The sequence below is a fragment of the Trichechus manatus genome, unplaced genomic scaffold, assembly GCF_000243295.1.
Source record: "Trichechus manatus latirostris isolate Lorelei unplaced genomic scaffold, TriManLat1.0 scaffold00080, whole genome shotgun sequence".
Lineage (NCBI taxonomy): Eukaryota > Metazoa > Chordata > Mammalia > Sirenia > Trichechidae > Trichechus > Trichechus manatus.
In genome coordinates, this window is record NW_004444016.1 from 10,484,059 (window position 1) to 10,503,001 (window position 18,943).

The following is an 18,943-nucleotide window of genomic DNA, read 5'->3' on the forward strand; positions in this document are numbered from 1 at the left end:
CACACACACACACACACACACACACACACACACACACACACACGTAATTTCACTGCCTGGAATGTAATCCTAAAACAGCTCTGGCCACTCCCAAAGCAGCTTCCCTCAGTGTATGTGCTGAGTGGAGGTGCAGTATGGCATGGTGGAGGTATGCCAATTCAGTGTTGGTATTTTTCCTCATCCTGTAAATTTTTCTTTTTTTTTTACTAATATTTAAAGGAAGGTTATAGCTACAGAGAACACGTGGAAGGTATTAAATAGCAGTACGTTAAGGCAGTAAGTTACAGTAGCGTGCTTCACCCACTTCTCTATGATCCAGCCATAAACTATCCTGCCTTATTCCTCTGAGACCTTGAGTGACTGTGTTCATTTTTTCTGTGCTCCTTATTTCCTACTCCTTTCCCCAAAGTAGCATAACTAAAAGCAATCAAGGACTTCTGTTTGAAGAAATCCTAACATAGTAGACATTTTTCATGACAACTTCTAATAACTAAAGGCTTATTACAGTGATGAATGGAAACAACCCCAGACTTTGAAGATGATAGACTCATGCAAGTAGGGGAGCCATACAAAGAGTAAACTTCCAATTATGCCTCTCAATAAAAGGGAGAAGACAAATGATGACTAGACTGGGAAATAGTAGACTACTTGGATGAAGGAATGTTCATTCTGGGACTAGCGAGGTTGTTATTAGCCATAATCCTAAGTTCCTAGAGAATGGAGACCACTGATGGTAGCATCTTCCTCTCCGCTTCTCCCACCACTATCTTTGCTTTTTGAGGATGCTTCAGGCAGGTTTGCCTAAGATGGGACTTGAGGCAGTAAGAGCTTTTAGATCTCAGTACAGAAGTGGTTGCAGGTACTCTGGATTCTTAGGTGACATGACTGGATATGGGAAGTTTTTAAGATGTATGATTTTTGTAATCAGAAAATAATTAGAATAAACACATTTGCTTATCAAATTGCTAAATAGTAAATCTAGTCTTGAAAGAATTACATGTAGGATAAATGAAGTCGCACACAGACGATAAAATACCTATATAAACTTCTTCCCCAGAGGTATAACGGAGATGGAGAATGTGAAAAGGCTAAGAAGTTTTAAGAAAAAGACTATTCACAAAGAACTAATTACAACTCTCTTTTAAATGCAGGGAACCAAGACCATATAGTGTTTCCTAAGGACGGCCATATAGATCAGTGGAGCAGATAAGACAGTCCAGAAATGGGACCTATACATAAATGGTCAATTCATTTTTGATAACTTGTCAGTGTAATTTAATGGGGTAAAGGACAATCTTTTCAACATATGGTACTGCTACAAATGAGAAAAAAGGAGTTTCAACTATTACCTTATGTTATATACAAAAATGAACTTGAAATGGATCATATTCCTAAGCATAAGAGTTAAAACTATATCATTTCTGGAAGAAAATATAGGGGAAAATCTTTGTGACCTTGGCTAAGGCAAAGATTTGTTAGATAGAACACAAAAAAGCAAGAACTATAAAATAAAAAACTGATAAACTGAACTTCATAAAAATTAAAAAACTTCTGGTCTTTAAAAGATACTGTTAAGAAAAGAAAAAACAAGCTACAGATCAGGGGAAAATATTTGCAAAACATGTATCTGATAAATGACTTATGTGCAGAATATAACAAGAACGTAACCAACGTAATTTTTAAAACAGACACAAGATTTGAGCGAACACTTCACTAAAGAAGATATACAAATGACCGAAAAGCACATGGAAAGATTACCAGTACCATTAGTTATTAAACCAAAAACCAAATCAGTTGCTGTTGAGTCTTTTCCAACTCATGGCAACCTCATGTATGTTGGAGTAGAACTGCACTCCACAGGGTTTTCAATGACTGTGTTCTTTCAAAGTATATTGCCAGGCCTTTCTTCCAAGGCACCTATGGGTAGATTCAAGCCACCAGTCTTTCAGTTGGTAGTTGAATGCTTAACCATTTGTGTCACCCAGGGACTCCTCATAAGTCAGTAGAGAACTACAAATCTAAAAAATCAGGTACCACTACACACTTACTAGAATGGCTAAAATTAAAAAGATGGACCATATCAAGTGTTGACAGGGTTCTGAAGCAACTAGAACTTTTGTTTATTGCTAGTGGGAATGAAAAATGCCCCAGCCATTTGGAAAACAATTTGACAGTTTCTTATAAAGTTAAATATGCTTGCCATATGACCTAATCCTAAGCTGTTTTACCCAATTCCATTCCTAGTTATTTACTCAAGAGATGAAAATGTAGTCCACACGAAAACCTATATGCAAATATTCATAGCAGCTTTATCCATAACAGTCCAAAATCGGAAACAACCCAAATGGCTGTCAACATTCACTATGGCATATCCATAAAATTGACTACTACGCAGTAATAGAAGGCATGAACTACTGATACATGCAACAATATGGATGAATTTCAAAAGCATTATGCTAAGTGAAAGTGTTAGTGAGGACTTGAAGGTAGCCAGGTAGAGGAAGGGGGTTGCCTTTAAAGGGTTGCAGGGAACTGTTTGGGTTGATGGAAATGTTCTGTAACTTGATTGTGGTGGTGTTTACGTGGCTGTATACAATCGTCAAAAATCATGGAACTGTAAACTTAAAAAGGGTGACTATACCTCAATAAACTTGACTTTAAAAACATGCACACAGGAAAGAATTCTCAACCTCCCCTCCTGACTAAAGAAATGCAAAATAAAGTAATGAGATAGTCTTATTTTTTTAAAATTTTTCTTACCTATCAGATAGGCTAGTAAAGTGTTTGATTTACACGTTGTAAGAATGTGGGGAAGGAGTCACTCTCATACTTCCATATAATGGTAAAACCTCTGAGGGGCAATTGAGCAATAGCTTTGAAAGTTTAAATGGTACATACCTTTTGACCTAGTAATCCCACTTTTAGGAGTTTTTTTTTTCTGCAGGTGAGACATGCTATTGTTGTTAGGTGCTGTCAAGTTGATTTTGACTCATAGTGACCCCAAGTGACAGAGTAAAACTGCCCCATAGGGTTTCCTAGGCTGTAATCTTTATAGGAGCAGATTGCCAGGTCTTTCTCCTGCTGAGCTACTAGGTGGGTTCAAACCACCAACCTTTCAGTTAGCAGCTGAACGCTTAACCATTGTGCAACCAAGGCTCCTTGGTAAGGCATGTACAAGGATACAATAGGTAACATTAAATTAATTATGGTATATACATACAGTGAAATACTGTGATGCATATATTTGTGTGCTGATATGGAATAATTTCTAAGATATTATTAAATGAAAATATGTGCTTGTATGTGTGTAGATTGTTAGAGAAAGGATAGACCAAAAAAACTGGCATTAGCAGTTGCCTTTAGGGTAGAAAAAACTTACCTTTTAATATGTATCTATTTGTTTTGTTTGAATCTGTTTTTTTATCATGTGCATATATTGCCTTCTCTGTTAAACAAAAAAATTAAATTTGCCTACATTATCATGTGTTGTTAGAAAGTTTAGGAATATATAGGTGACTTTCCTAGTCATTTCCTTCACAGTGTCGTTCAGTGTATCTGTCAGCTGCACAGTACCAGACTAGGTGAATCTTGGGGCTGATCCAGTGTGACATTTCTCAGATGCCTCCCCTTGTAACCTCTGCCTCCAGTCTCTGTCTCCTGTTTTTCTGAATTTATATGATAGTAGATTGAAGAGGAAATATGCTCATTTTCCTTTACCCTATGGTGCCTTTTTGTATATTAGACTTCTCTGGTTTAGATCATTTTCACTAAGCACTAAAATGGTAGGGTACCGTGGTGGGAAGGAATATACTGAGTTCTAGAGAAAATTGTGAATTATATCTTGGCAACACGTTCACACGCCACCATATTTATTCTGCAAGTGAGGGGAACACCAGGCGTCAGTAGGGAGGTGTGGAAATTGGCAGCAGTTTCTAAAATGAGGTAGTTTGGGAGGCTGTATTCAATTTAGTTTGGATATTAAATGAATTAAAATGGACGTGCTCAAGTTATGAGCCTTGCCTCATCTGTGCTATAAAAAGCCCTTTAGCCGGACTGTAATTTCACTCTTCTCTGTATAATGTTACACAATATTCCTATGGTTACAGAGCCCGAATAAATGGAAGCTAATCATTAGTTTGCTAAATGTGGTTTGTGAAACAGTTCACAACTCCTGGACCTACCAGCTGCGGCTTGTGTAGTGTCTTGTTCACCCTTCTTGGGTAGAAGTTGGTTTGTTCTTCAGAAAAATGTACAGTAACATTTGTCTGGCATCCAGGAGCCATGCAGTGTGGCAGCTCTCCATGCATCTTGGAGGTGGGGAGGGAAAAGGTCATGCTCAGCAAAGTTTTTTGGTACATACACTTTTGAAAGAAGAAACCGTTAAATGGATGTGAGATGACAAAGAAAGGAAAGAATTAAAGCTGAAGAGGTTTGGGATATTAGGGAAACCACATTTTGTGCATTTTTAGAAATTTGCTGTGGTAGAACCCTATGGACTTTACTATTCTGTGGCCCTAGAAATAAAACCATGCTCCTTAGGTTCTTCCTTATTTGTTTGTTTCATGTGACAAGAAAGAATTTATTGCCCAGGATTGCCTGCAAACATATAGCTGTTCTGCCTTTAGGAGCCAAACACTGTGTGAGCTGAGGCCCTTTCCTCTCTAGTCCCCTTATGTGTGTCAGGGGGACACACTGAGAGCAGATTTGTGATCTTACCTGGGGATTATAGGGTAAATCCTAAGGCACTCATGAGTATCTGGCCTTCTATGGAAATAGGTTCTTTCCCATTTTTTCCCAGTAAATAGAAATGTGTTAGCCCACCTGTGACTCATTCCCCTTTTCCAGCTGGAATGCTGTTGACCCTGCAGGAAGAAACTCTTTCTTAGTTGGCTTCTCAGAATTCTTCTTGGAGACTGTCCAGAAAGAGAGTCCAGTGCCTGTCTCTATTTACCTGGTGTATTATTTAGATCTCTCTGGATTGTAAAACAGAAAACCTGGCCTTCACTGGCTTACAGGAATTTGTTGCCTCGTGTAATTGAAAACCTATGGCCAGACACAAGGGCTCCAACCATGTCACAAGCCCCAGTTATGTCTACTTCTGTCTCCCCTGGCTTTGTGTTTTGGTCTCTCGGGCTGTACCTGGTGGGACCTGGCTGTTGCATAACATCCCAGGTGCAAGCCCACAGGAAACAGCAGATGTCTCACCCCCCTGGAAATGTCTTGAAGTTCACTCTGATTGGACTGGCTTTGGTCTTGGTCCATCCTTGAACCAGTCCCTGTGTCCCAAGAGATGCTGTGCTTTGATTGGTCTGTCCTGAATCTCATTTCCCACCCTGGGAGGGTGGAGACTCATCCAAGTACATGGACAAGGAGTAAGAAAAAGGTGGCCTCCCACTGAAAATGAGGGGCTGCGCAGAAAGAAAGGGAATGGGAGCTGGGAGGCAGGATTTAGCCAGTATGAGGAAGCTGGACTCTCCTGTAAATGTACTGAAAGGCGCCACTTCCCTCTTGCCAGTTTGTATGTGACCCAGCCACCTCACCAGGGATGAGATGGGGTTCGGCTGACTAGTGAAGCAGTTTTTACTCTCTGCCTTCGATTCTTGCCTTCCTGTGTGCTGCTCAGGAAGACGAAAATAATTTTCTCTCCTCTTTTTTTAAATACACATTTATTTAAAATACACGTGTGTTTAAAAGTCAAAGCAAGAGGAGACAAAAGAAAAAAAGTGATCAGAAGCTGTTGTAATTATAGTGGTTCTCATTGCATTTCTGTGCTTCAGGCAACTTTGCAAAAATATGAAAGTAATGGAATAAAACCATAGGCAGTTTAGAAAATGTAAAAGCCACAATTCCACGATGCTAACCCAACCACTATTTTAATTTTAGAGTATTTCCTTTTAGCCTTTGTATATACGAGTTTCTTACAGACTTTTATATCTTCATTTTTTTTGCTTGACATTACATGATACTATAGGCATTCTCTATGTTGCTGTAAGTCATTATCACATAAATGGCAACGTAATATTCTATCAGGTACAAATGATTAACTCAGTCATACTATCATTGGACATTTAGTTGCTTCCTTTTTTTATTTTTTTCTACTGTTATGAAGAATCCTGTGTGCTGAACATTTTTTGGGTAGGTAACTTTTCTCCTGCCTTATTTCCTGAGGATAGATCGTGAGAAGTGGGATTACAGGTTCAGAGTATAAACATATTTATGACTTTTGATACATATTGCTGAATTACTTTTCAAAATTGTTGCGTTTCTCTTCACTGCTTCCAGTAGTTTATAAGAGGATCAGTTTGACTGCATCCTTGCCAGCAATAGATATTTGGAATTTTCAACATTTTCCTAATTTAGGTGAAAATATATGTTGTTTTTGTTTCAACTTGCATTTCTTTGGTTAGTAGTAAGATTGAACACTTTTATGTATGCTTTTTTAAATGCATAGCTGTATTCTCTGCTGTAAGCATTGTCTTTTCTTTATTTTAGACCCCAAAACAGCTTCCGAAACAGAAACGGATATCTGTGCTGAATGGGAGATCAAGACTATCACTAGTGCACTGAAGACCTACCTAAGGTAGGGAATTCCCATTTGCAGGGTGGGCCATCAGCTCGTTATCGTCCAGTCAGGAAGAAAGCAGTTTTATTTGCAGCCTCCACAGAGTTGTTGGGTGGATGTTCGAGATGTGGAAACAGCTTCTGTGTGGGTGCAATTAGCTTAGCTGATAAAACCGATTGTAAATGTCCATAGTAAATGTCCATGCCATTGTGCAGTGGTGCCATGAGTGATTTAGGTAGCTTTACTCCTTATAAGAAGCTACTGTGATAATTAGCCTTGAATAAAGGAGCCCTGGTGGCACAGTGGTTAAGAACTTGGCTGCTAACCAAAAGTCAGCAGTTCAAATCCACCAGCTGCTTCTTGGAAACCGTATAGGGCGGTTCTACTCTGTCCTATAGGATGGCTGTGAGTCAGAATCAACATGACGGCAGTGGGTTTGATTTTTGGCTTTTTGAATCGAAAATGTGATCTTCCTTGAAATCCCTGAATACTCTATTAAGAAACCAAGGAATCGTGTATTACATTCTATAGAAAATGCATGATGGCATACCACATGTATTTCAATAATTTTGTGCATTGCACAGAGTATATTGCTGATATTGGTCCCTAAAAATTAGAACTTAATGGAACTTCTTTATGACTCCTTCTGCTGAGACTGGAAAATATTACTTTAGTGGAGAGAAGACTATTTTTCTTTGTAATAATATATATGATTTACTGCTTCGTCTCCACTCCTTCCCTGACTATTGGGGGTGGTGATTGACTAGCTGTCTGCAAGGAGTCAGCTAGATTCATGAATAGATTGAAATTTCTGCTGGGCTCAAAGGATAGGAATACTGTAGTTCTTCACTATAATTCTTCTTATACAAGAAGGTGGCGTCTAGTCTTTAACAGAGAGGAGAACTGTAATCCTGAATTGTGTAAGCATTTGTAGAGGCTTATGAAGATTTGCTTGGCTGGAAAGCAAAGGTAGAAGGCCACAGAAAAGGAATTGATGATGCAGGTTTTATTGATTATTGGGGAATTGATTGGAGGATCTTGAAGTCAAAAGTAAGATGTAGTACAAGTTATGACTAAGTGTTGAATTAGGAGATCCAATGAGAATAAAATAAAATCTGTGCAGAAGCTTATTTGGACTATTAGAAAAAACTCAAGTTTACGGTTAAGCATATTAACACCCAGCAGGTATACATTTGCTTGTGGCATGGCTAATATTAGAGGTTGTAGCCCTTTGGCATTCAGGAGCAACACCTCGTAGTGAGTTCACCACAAAAACACGTACAAAATTCTCTCAGAGTGTTCCCAGATGAACTGATTCACATAACAAGCTGCTGGGAAGATGAGCATTTAGGTACAGGTCATTGCAAATTATTAGTTGTCTGTTTCTTAGACACATCATAAAATGTTCTTGTGGATGGGTGAGTCACTCACTGAAAAAAAAATCCCTTGGTTTGTGCTAGACTTTTACATTAGCACTTTTCTACTTGTAACTGTGAAATATGGTTGTACTCATTCCCTTATAAAAAAAAAGAGAGATAGAGTAAAAATTTCAGGTGAAAGGGCCCTTTCAATCGGGAAATGAAGTTGAACTAAGTTGAGTTGCTATCATTTCTCTGTGATCTTTGTTCTTGAGAAATGTGCTAGAGTTTGGCAGTCTATAGGCTGCTGTTTAGAGATAAAATGATTATTATTTTATTATTAAACTGACTAGTCTATATCCTTTTATTCCAGAATGCTTCCAGGACCACTCATGATGTACCAGTTTCAAAGAAGTTTCATCAAAGCAGCAAGTGAGTTTTTTTTTTGGTCACAATTTTAAGGGGAAGAGAATAGATTTTTCTATTTCAAAGAAGAGTCAGTATCCCAAAATAAATATTATCTAATGCTTCATATGCTGCATATAAACTGCCCACATACAAGCTCATGAGACTGTAACCCAGAAACCAAACCAGGATTACTAAGGGCCTTACCACCACATTGAATTTACAGTAAAGGAAAAAAATTTCAGATGTGTGTTTTTTTTTTTTTTTTTTAGGGTGGCAAGGAAAAAAAGGAAGTTTACCTTTCTAGTTTTTTTATTGGAGTTCTGACTCCTTGGTTTTTTTCAGCCCTTCAGCAGCATTTTGCAGACTGAATCAGATGTTGCACATTACATAAATTGAGCATTTGAAGTGTTTCCCTGAATATGACACCATTATGTAACTTCACAGTCCTCTTTCCATTATGTCTTCCATTTGCAGCTTCTGATCATTCTTCAGCTATATCATCCAGGTTCCTAGCGTCATTGCTGGTATTAAAATACATAGGGATTAGGTGCAAGGCTGCCCTAAGTATATTGGAATCTGTCTATGTGGGGCAGGCCTCCTATAAGGGGGCAGTAAGATTCTGTATTAGATTTAAATCTGGCTTGAATCCTCACAGTGCTATTATGTCAATAGCCTTTGCCTCTGCCTGATTCCTTTAAACCTTTGGAATTTGTTTACCCTGGTAGCTACTACTGGCCTAATTTAGTACCTAATGTTCTGGTGGCCTTATCTTAATAGTTATCCCCTTAAAACAGGGAGGAGAAAGACATGGGAGAAAACTAGGAGTGAAGATGGTGTTTATGTGATTACTCTCTCAGAGAAATTCCCAGCCCATGGCAACCATTCTCTAATTAAACCTCACATCAGTCCTATAAATAGGTGTGGTGAGTACTATCAGTCTATTTCCCAGAGAAACAAAACCACTTACCCAAGTTCAGCCAAGAGAACATGACAGGCCATGATTTAGGTTACAGGTTGAAAGATTTAAAAATTTTATCTGCCATTGCTTTCTTTCCACCAGGCTGGTTGTCACTCATGACTTGAGAATTACTAAACATTTCCTTTGATTTCTATGGTGCTGTCTCGAGGTCTTATTTTTGATATCTGAGCCTCTTGCCATGTTGTTAATGTCCGCTTTGTTTACCACTTTATGAGCGCATAAGGTTCCTTCTTTCCTTGAAATGAAGTCATCGCTTGAGAGCCAGCTGCTCCTCGGTTCGCTCTGACCCTGGGTGTGCGGTTGGCTGGCTTCATTGCATCATGCCATCATTTTGGCTTGAATTTATTGACGGTCACTTTTTTTTTCTGATTTTTTTTTTTTTAATTGTACTTCAGGTGAAGGCTTACAGAACAAATAGTTTCTCATGAAACTAGTACACATATTGTTTTATGACATTGGTTAACAACCCCACAACCTGTCAACCCTCTAACTTCTCAATCTTTTTTTTTTTGGTGAAAATACACATAGCCAAAGATACACCGTTTCAAAAATTTCTACATGCATACTTCAGTGACAATGACTATGCTCTTCCAATTGTGCCATTATTCTCACTTAAGATGAAGGCTTACAGAACAAAATAGTTTCTCGTTTAACAGTAACTATAAATGTTGCCCTATGACAATGGTTAACAATCTCACAACACATCAACAATATCCTTACTCAATCTTGGGTTCCCTATCACCAGCTTCCTTGTCCCCTTCTGCCTTCTGGCCCTTGTCGCTGGACTCCTGTACCTCGTTAGTCTCATTTGGTTTTATGGGGCTGTCCACTCCCAGGCTGAACAGTGAACCTCAGAGATAACTTCACCACTGAGCTAAAAGGGTGTCTGGGGGCCATACTCTCGAGGTTTCTCCAGTCTCCTTTAGGCCAGTAAATCTGGTCTTTTTTTTGTGGGTTAGGATTATGCTCTACATCTTTCTCCAGCTCTGTCCAGAACCCTCTGTTGTGATCCTGGTCAGAGCAGTCAGTGGTGGTAGCCGGGCACCATCTAGCTGTACTGGACTCAGTCCGGTGGAGGCCCTGGTAGTTGTGGACAATTAGTCCTTCGGACTAATCTTTTCCTTGTATCCTGTTCTCTTCATTCTCCCTTGCTCCCGAAGACATGAGACCAGTGGAGTATCTTAGATGGCTGCTCACAGGCTTTTAAGTGATGGTCACTTTTTTGATGAACCCTGTTACAGAAAACACCATTAAACAGACTTCTGAACCTAGTCATGCAGTATACAGGACAGAATCGTAAATCTTTGAGAAATCCTCAGTCTGTTAGTGCCCAGCCCTAGTTTTCCTTGATTTTATCTTCTAAACTAATTTAGCTGTGACACTGGTAAAATATTACCTCCCTCCTTCCTTTGCAGAGCTGGAGAATCAGGAGACTCGGGTCTCTGAAATCCACAGCCTTGTTCATCGACTCCCAGAGAAAAATCGGCAGATGTTACAGCTTCTCATGAACCACTTGGCCAAGTAGGTTTAAGACTGGTTGCTGGCCCTCTTCTCTCCCCTAGAAAGTTCTTATCTTAGCAGTAAAGCTGGTCTCAGTTCTGTTTATGTTTCCCCCTCCCACTACGGAATTGCATCAGGTATGCTGGAGGCTTAAGAAAGAAATGTGTGAAATGTTAACTGCCATGGGTAACAGCAGCTAATGCCAGATGATCTTCGCAGAGGAGGCTGGGGAAGTGCCCATGCCATCAGGCCACCAGGCAGAGTTTTCATGGCATCTTTGCTCTTGTGATGATCAAAGGGAAAGGAGAGTGTGTTGTCTATGATGCCAGGCCGCCAAGCAGAATTTTCAGGGGTTATATTTTTCTTGTGATCAAGGATTAACTGGTGTATGTCATGGCTTTGGACCTGGGATTTGGAGTAAGATGATGTTGGTTCTAGAGTTGATTCTGTTCTTAACAAACTAATCAGCCCTGGACAAGCTACTAACCTGTCTATTCCTTATTTTCTTCATCTGTCAGATATGGCTTCGCTTTATCCACAAGATCATTGATAAACAAGTTACCTGTATTAAAGCCTTTTAAGAAGTATAGAGGATAAAGAAATTATATTTGGATAAATGCCTACTTGCACTATGAGAGAATCAAAGCATTCAATGGGGGCCTGGTTTTCCTGCTAGGGGTATTTACACTCTTGGAATGGTTTTGCATTTCTGTGTGTTTACTGTTGCTTGACCTTTTAGGAAAGGCTTTGCTGACTTCCCTTGGTGTATCAGTCACTACAGTGTTTGTTTATATTCTATCTTTACATTGACTTTGGTAGAATGTTCTTGATTGGAGATGGGGGTTTTGGTGAGAAGCAACTGGGCATAGGTCAGGGATTGCTCCTTTATTGGTCAAATGTGTTTTCTTGCCATGCCCTTAGCAGAACTGCATGTTCAGAAAAAATTAAGCAACATAGCAGAAAACATGCAAGTTTGCAGGGAGAATGCCCCAAAAATGTCAAAGAATCCTGATGAAGTCTGTTTAAAATAATGGGAACTAGGCTTTAAAAGTTACTCCAGATGCTCTGAGATGATAGTTTGGTGCCTATTCCGTGCAACCCAGAGTTAGGCATTTGTCAAAGGGAAAAGCTGGTTTAAATCTTAGTTGCAAAATTCTAGCACACTTTGAAGGGCATTCACCAAAACAGAGGAAATTCCAGGTACACACTTCAGCCAAGTATGTGTGTGAACACTTGTGACTGCTTTATGGCCACTGGGTCTTCAGGCGGCCTCCAAGCCTGCTGGGAGCAGCTGGAGGAGAAGGCTTAGGGACCAGCTGCAAGCAGTGGGTCTTTTCAAGCTGTACAATCAGAATGAGAGCTTTATTGAACTGAGACCAAGAGTAAGCGGTGATCCAGCAAAGGGCATGGGGCCAATATTGAATGTTTCCCATTTTTAAATTGCCCTGAGGATTGTGAGGAATCTTAAAGAAGAAGAAGGGAAAAAAATTAAAAAAAGAATTAAGAAGGAAAAAACACAAAAACCTTAAAGTAGATCTTGAACAATGAACCCTGCTCACTGGTGGGTGGTTGACTCTCTCCCTCTTTTTTCACCCTATGGCCTCTCCATCCTTTTTCATAACCCAAGGAGTAATGCAACTGGAATATGCAGGTTACACCTGTGACCTAGGCTTTTTGCCTTGTAACCAATTTAAACCAATTTTGTTGCTGGAGTTATTTATTGCATAGCATTTCTCAAGCATTCTCTCTTCCATTTGATACTTGGCAATGATTTCTGTTGTTTTTGTGGTATTTCATTTACCCATGGAGAAATCTAGGTATAGACAAGCTCTCATAGCTATAATGTGAGTTGGTCAGAGCTGGTGTGAGAACACACAGACTCAGGTTCTCAGTATGCCAAATTCTTGGTCTCTAGAGCCTCTAGATTGAAACATGGCTGGGAGGAGATGGGTATAAATGAGCACCGCTGGATCCAGTAAGGAGTATTTATTCAGGCCTGAAAAAATTCTTTGGTACCCAGAGGAGTTCTGAAATTCCACTAAAACTCTATATTCTCATTTAGAGCACTGTCCTTATTTTGAAATCAAGCAGTAAGAGAAAGTTAACTTGTGACAAGGAGTTTGTATAATTCCAGTTTTCTCAGGTTCAGGATAGCTCAGGATACGCCTGAGCTATTGTTCCTCTGGTCCACTTACTTAATGGTCAGCTTCCTTCCGAAGTTTTGGTTTCAGGGCTGGTTCTGCTGGAAACCCCAGTGTTTACCTCTTTCATTACCTGCTGTGTTTACCCTGTGCATCTCAGACTACTGGTTCAAAGGCAAGACATTTTGTATTGTGTGTTTTTAAAAGCACTCTTTTGAAATATTTTCAAAATATTTAGCTGTGAAGGGAGAGTTAAGGCATTTTATATTTAATTCCCAGTAGAAATGCATTCAGAGGAAAAAAAAAAAGCCTCAAGGGGAATGGATAAAAACCCAAAAGCTCCAAAGCAAGTGATTACCAGGGTGCATCCAAATCATAGAGCACTTGGGTTTGTTTGAGACCTCAGAGGGAACATAAAAAGTATAGGCAACCATACACATATTTTTGTTGCTCCTGCTTAAATCTACTATGATAATTAGATGTTATCTGTTCAGATGTTGGAATCTAGTATACAGTCTAGAGCCATGTGCCTCAAAGCCTGGTTAGAGTGCCACCAGTGTCAGAATTGCCTGAGATGTTTGTTTGCATTGCCATTCCTGGGCCCCACCTCGGTCTACTAAATCAGACTCTTTGCCTGGGAATCTGTATTTCTAATTTATTTCCCAGGTAACTATTATGCAGGTGAGTCTCTTGAAAACCACTGGCCGAGAGAATGGGCCATATGTAGGGTTTTCTAGGAGAGAGAAAATGAGAGGAATGTGCTGGGATCTAGGACGGCATTAGAAGTAGAAGAAACTCAAGGTAGTGAGTTCAGAGAGGAGATTTTATTATCATAATTAAACTATTAAAAAAAAATCCAATTGCGATTTTCCAAATCTTTGCAATTCAAGTTTGCATTAAATTGAGTTTTCAGCAAATGTTTTGTTTAAAATCATGCATAAAGAATTCTTCATAATAAAGAAAATCAGCCCCAGCAAGCTGTGGGACCTTGTGCAAATCATTCAACCTCTTTGAGCCTCTCTTTTCTGAGCTTCCCTTCAACTTTGTGATTCTGTGTTTTTATCAGGTAGAAGGGGGAAGGGGAGGAAAAAATCCCCAATCTTATAAATGTAAAAGAAAATAAGAGTAGATGAGTAATAAAGACTAATTTCTTGGTAGTTCCCTAATGTTTGCATATTGTGATGACTCCAAGTATGTTGTATATCCCCCCACACACTATACCATTCGTAGTGGCTCATCGTAATTTTATTGCAATGTTTATGCTGTGCAGGAGGATTTGAAAGGGCTGTCTGCACATCAGGAGCAGATACTTAAAGTACCTTTTCAAAGCCGGTTTTCCCAGAACAATAATCGAGAAATAAATCTTAGTTTCCTTTTTTGGAGTGACTATTCCTTTGTTATTAGGGTGTTGTCAGAGAGGGAGAGCCCTGTCTTGCCTCTCCAAAGAGGTATTGTATCATTTAGGATGGTTTGGGCTGCAAGAAAAAGAAAATCTAATGCAAAATGGTTTAAACAATAAGGGAGTCATTGTCTCGTTACACACAATCAGCCCTGAGGGTTGGTTAATTCCTCGGCTTATGAAGGACTCGGGTTATTTCCCTGTCCCTGCTCAGCTGGCCTCATTACATTGTCTAGCTCCTTGCATGGTCATAGATGTTGTGTCACATCCTTGCACATTAGTGGTTTGTACAGAGGCAGAAAAGGCATTGTTTCTTCTCTGAGTCTCTTTTTAAGAGCTATAATGATACTTTTCCCAAAAGCTCTCCAGCAAATCTCCCATCACTTCTGATGGGTCTGAACTGAATCACATGCTTGCCCCTAAAGCAATCACAGGCAAGGAAAATGGGACTGCCATGATTGTTATACACGAAACTGAATTTACCTGAGCCAGCTGGTAGAGGCATGGAAGCCAAAATGAAAGCAGAGCTCTGAGTAGGCAACTCACAGTGCCTACTGCAACTAGTCTTGATAAAATAACATTCAGCAGAGAGCATCAAGTCTCTTAAATGATGTTTGCATGTGTGCCAACTTAATCAAGACATAAGAAACAAAAAGGCCAATTTGGGAGGGGAGATGAGTACATCTGTAATGTGGGCATGTGTACACCAAATTACAAGATTTTAGAGGGCAGAGGGTGGAAGAGAGTATAATGAAGAGAGGAAAATCTCCTTCAGTCACGTGCCTCTTGGATTCCTTGATGTTCTTTTCATTACTCAGTCGCCCAGTGTTTATTTTCATCATCTGTTATATGTTTTGATGTTTCCAAAAAGACCAGATTCTGTAGATTGCAGTGATCATGAAGGAATATTGTGACCCAAATGCTTGGCATACAATGAGACCTTATCAAAATATATAGACAGAATATATTGGCAAAAGTTGTTGAGGGTTGAAGATTCTAGTGGTTTAGCTTTTTTCTCATTCCTCTGACTAGAGTCTGAGTATTTCCAGGCATTCTTCAAATCAGGAAGGATATGTTCATATTTCCTTAATTATCTAGAAGCAGAGTGAATTGGGTTCATATGTAAATGCCTATGATAATGAAAAAAAGAAAAAAGTCATTGCTAGGCCTTGGCACCAGTGAGGGTGGGCCCTGGTGATTAAGTAGCATTCCTTGAAGTTCTTCAGAAAGGGTCAAAATAAAAGGAAATGGGCATTGATACTTGGCATTAACACATGTCTTTTAGCTACTCCAATAATCTGTTTTCCTCCATCCCAAGTTGAGAAGATAAGATTTCGCTTAATGATGAGCTGTTGAACACATGAGAAGAGCTAGTTCTTTTCTCGCCATCGAGACTCATCCAAATGAAATAGCTGTGGAACTTTACAAAGCACATTTAAGAGAACACCATGCTTTTGAGGTGATGTCTTTTCTAAGATGGAATGCTCCTGTGAGCTTCTCTGGCAGCCTTCCCTCAGCCATATACCCTGGCTCCTGAGCCTTTGATCTCTCCGGTAACCCTTGGACATCCTGCTGCTGCCAGCACAGAAGTGGCACCTTGGCTGCCCAACCACTGACAGTGTGGCCTGATACCCACACAGAGCCACGCTGACCACATTCTTGGTCCTGTTTGGCTTCTTCGTCACTGACTCCCACACCAAACTGCTAATTCTGTTGATTTTAACCCCTATGTCTTGAGTCCATTCATTTTCCTCCATCTCCATCACTAGGGTAGACTTCCATCATCTCTTTTGCAGACTTCTTGCAAAGCCCTCTGCCTGGTCACTCTGACTGGTAGAACGCTGGCTCTCCTCCAGCACAATGAATGTTCTGCAGCCAGTGAACTTTGAAAACTGTAGATCTCAACTTGTGATTCCCCCTCTTAGAAAGAACTCAAAGGCTTCCCCATTGCTCTGAAGATAAAACCCCGGATATGGCCTCCAAGGCCCTGCCTGGACTGGGCCCTGCTGGACTTTGCAGCTTCTTCCTATGTCCCTCATGTTCACCGCTGTATCCCTGCTGCATTGCACACAGTAAACGCGACTATGTGTTCCTTGCAAGAATGAATCGTCTCCTGACCATTCCTCAAATGTTCTTTTCCTCCCCCCATCTTTTTACCTGTCGCAGTTCACTTTTCTCTGTCTGGAATGGCTCCTCTCCAAGCTCTGTCTGCCCAAATCTACCTTATTCTTCTAGCCTCAGCTTCATTGCCACTGCCTAAAAGAGTGCTTCCTGCCTTAAGTGCCCTCTCATTGTCTTGAGCCCACCCCACCTCCTTTGCTTGTTCCTCTTCTTTCACATGTATCACATGCCACCTAGGGTACAGTTTACCAGGTGTGTACCATCTCACTCCTTCTAGATCATAAGCTCCCGGGTGATGTTCAGTCTGTCTCCTTCGCTCTTGTTTCCTTCCTGTAAACCCATTGCCGTTGAATCGATTCTGACTCATAATGACCCTATAGGGCAGAGTAGAACTGCCCCATAAAGTTTCCAAGGAGCAGCTGGTGGATTTGAACTGCCATCCTTTTGGTTAGCAGCCATAGCTCTTAACCACTGCGCCACCGAGAGGTGGCAAACAGTCTATGGTCAGAGCAACCCACACATTTGTTCTATTTGGTATTCTACACATTGTTGTTTAAAAAATTTGAATAGGTTCCCAACATTTTAAGAAGGTGAGATTTTATTGAAAAATTCCTATTTCCTTACTAGCAGTTGGCTGCAGCTGAATAGAAGCCACGCTCCCCATCCCCTGGGGGCTTGCAGTCCCCACTTTGCCACAGTTCTTAACAGACCCTATTGTCTTATGCCTGGCACACTTTTTTCATGCATCCTACCTGCCTGGCCATGGTATAGACATTTGGGTTTTCAATCCCTGACCTACCACGCTGCTGATCCCAAAAAATGGAGTTCAGTATTTGCTGATCACGTTACTGAACAAGCAGAAATGGGTTTGGAGAGTCACTTCCCTAACCAGCTCTTTTTCTCTCCTGAAAGATTTATTATGTCAGATAGATTGGTTGTTCCTGGAAGAAGTGTGAGAAACTGCTTTCAGGCCTGTGTATGTGTATGGGGCAGGGAGGAGAGTGTATTTTTTTAAGACTAAGAATGGGATTCTCAGAGGACCTTTTCCAGTTATTTTTGGCAGAGTCAAAGGAAAATCTATTTAAAGGGACACTGCAAAGAGGACAGCCACATATGTTAAAGCAAATAGGCGATGGATCAGAGGCGGGACCAAGATGGCAGACTAGTCAGATGCTTCTGGTGGACACTCTTACAACAAAGACCCAAAGAAACAAGTGATTCAATTATATATGGCAATCTGGGAGCCCTGAACATCAAAGGCAGAGTTGAGGAACTGGACTGAGAGGCAGGGGGAGGGAGAGACAGTTCGGAGGCAGTGAGGAGTCACCAGACCTGACCCAGTGAGAGCCTAAGCCCTTCAGGCCTGAGCAGCTCATGGGTGAGCGGTGAGGCAGGCAAGTGGCAGTGCTCAGGAGGAGTGTTTTCTGCATCGGGAGAGACCCAGCACCAGAGAGTCTATAGGGCCACCCAGAACCAGTGAGAAGCAACCCTTATTGGCGAAAGATAACTACTTGCGTATGGCTTACCACGGGGATCAAAAAATACCCCCCTTAGGGAAAAACCTCTCTCCCATTTACCTCCCTGCTCCCTGCTCCGCACCAGGTCCTGGACTGGCTTCAGCAATTGCCAAGTCCCCTAGGCTGGAAGTAGGAGCCGTCACACGCCCGGAGCCATTCTCCCTGCCTTGCAGAGTGAAAAAATTAACAAACAGGATAAAATAAACTGCCGGCTCCCTAAGCCAGGAACCCAGGGTAGGCACAGTGCCTTTGCCTAGGCACAGGCATAAGGGATCCACGGACTTTGAGTGTCTTTCCCCCTGCAAAGACTTGTGTGGGCCCATTTCAACAGCGTAGGCCCTCATTACCGGAGTGCAACAGGGTATATACCAGAACTCTAACTTCAACTGTTTCAGCTGTGAAGTGGCAGGTTCTTGACATTTGACACTGCTCTGCCCATTAAGAAGGGTCTTCACCTACCCACATCAGGGGCCTAAGGACTGGTGGCTCCACCCACGCCACCGAGCCACCTGCAATAGGGGCCCATGAATAAGAAAGAGGCACCCCCCAGTCCTTACAGCCAATAGCATTAGGTGCTCATAGTCCGGCTGCAAAACCCACCCACCTATGTGCTCTAGGGAACAGGGACATGCCTTGTTCTTGGACACTTGGGGGCGGCCATCAGCCCCCTGCCTTGCTCAGAGTCCCTCTGCTGCAGCCAGATGCCTGTGCCTACACCAATCACCCATGCCTGTCTAGTACTGTAGGTGAAAGCCTACACCACACACTTGGTGGCTATCTACCTGGGCACCTGAGCTGAATCTGTATGGGAGGAGTGGGCCAACTCCTGAGCTCACATACCTAGTAACAGATCTAACTATCTGGTGACAGGACATTAGAGCTTCAAAGATGCCAATAATCAAACTAGCTCATAAGAGCAGCCTATTTGGGCATATCAAAACAAAACAAGAAGCTAGGA

The 18,943-nt window shown here is 41.1% G+C and overlaps 1 protein-coding gene across 5 annotated transcripts in view; it reads left to right on the top strand.

Moving 5' to 3' along the window:
- Positions 1-18,943, top strand: part of ARHGAP26 (Rho GTPase activating protein 26) — a 550,033-nt gene that overhangs the window by 306,134 nt on the left and 224,956 nt on the right. For all 5 annotated transcript variants that reach the window (XM_004381135.1, XM_023735643.1, XM_023735640.1 and 2 more), the window contains exons 15-17: positions 6,493-6,580; positions 8,294-8,352; positions 10,723-10,828. In XM_004381135.1, coding sequence (XP_004381192.1) covers positions 6,493-6,580; positions 8,294-8,352; positions 10,723-10,828 — 253 coding nt within the window. The remainder of the gene's footprint in view (positions 1-6,492; positions 6,581-8,293; positions 8,353-10,722; positions 10,829-18,943) is intronic.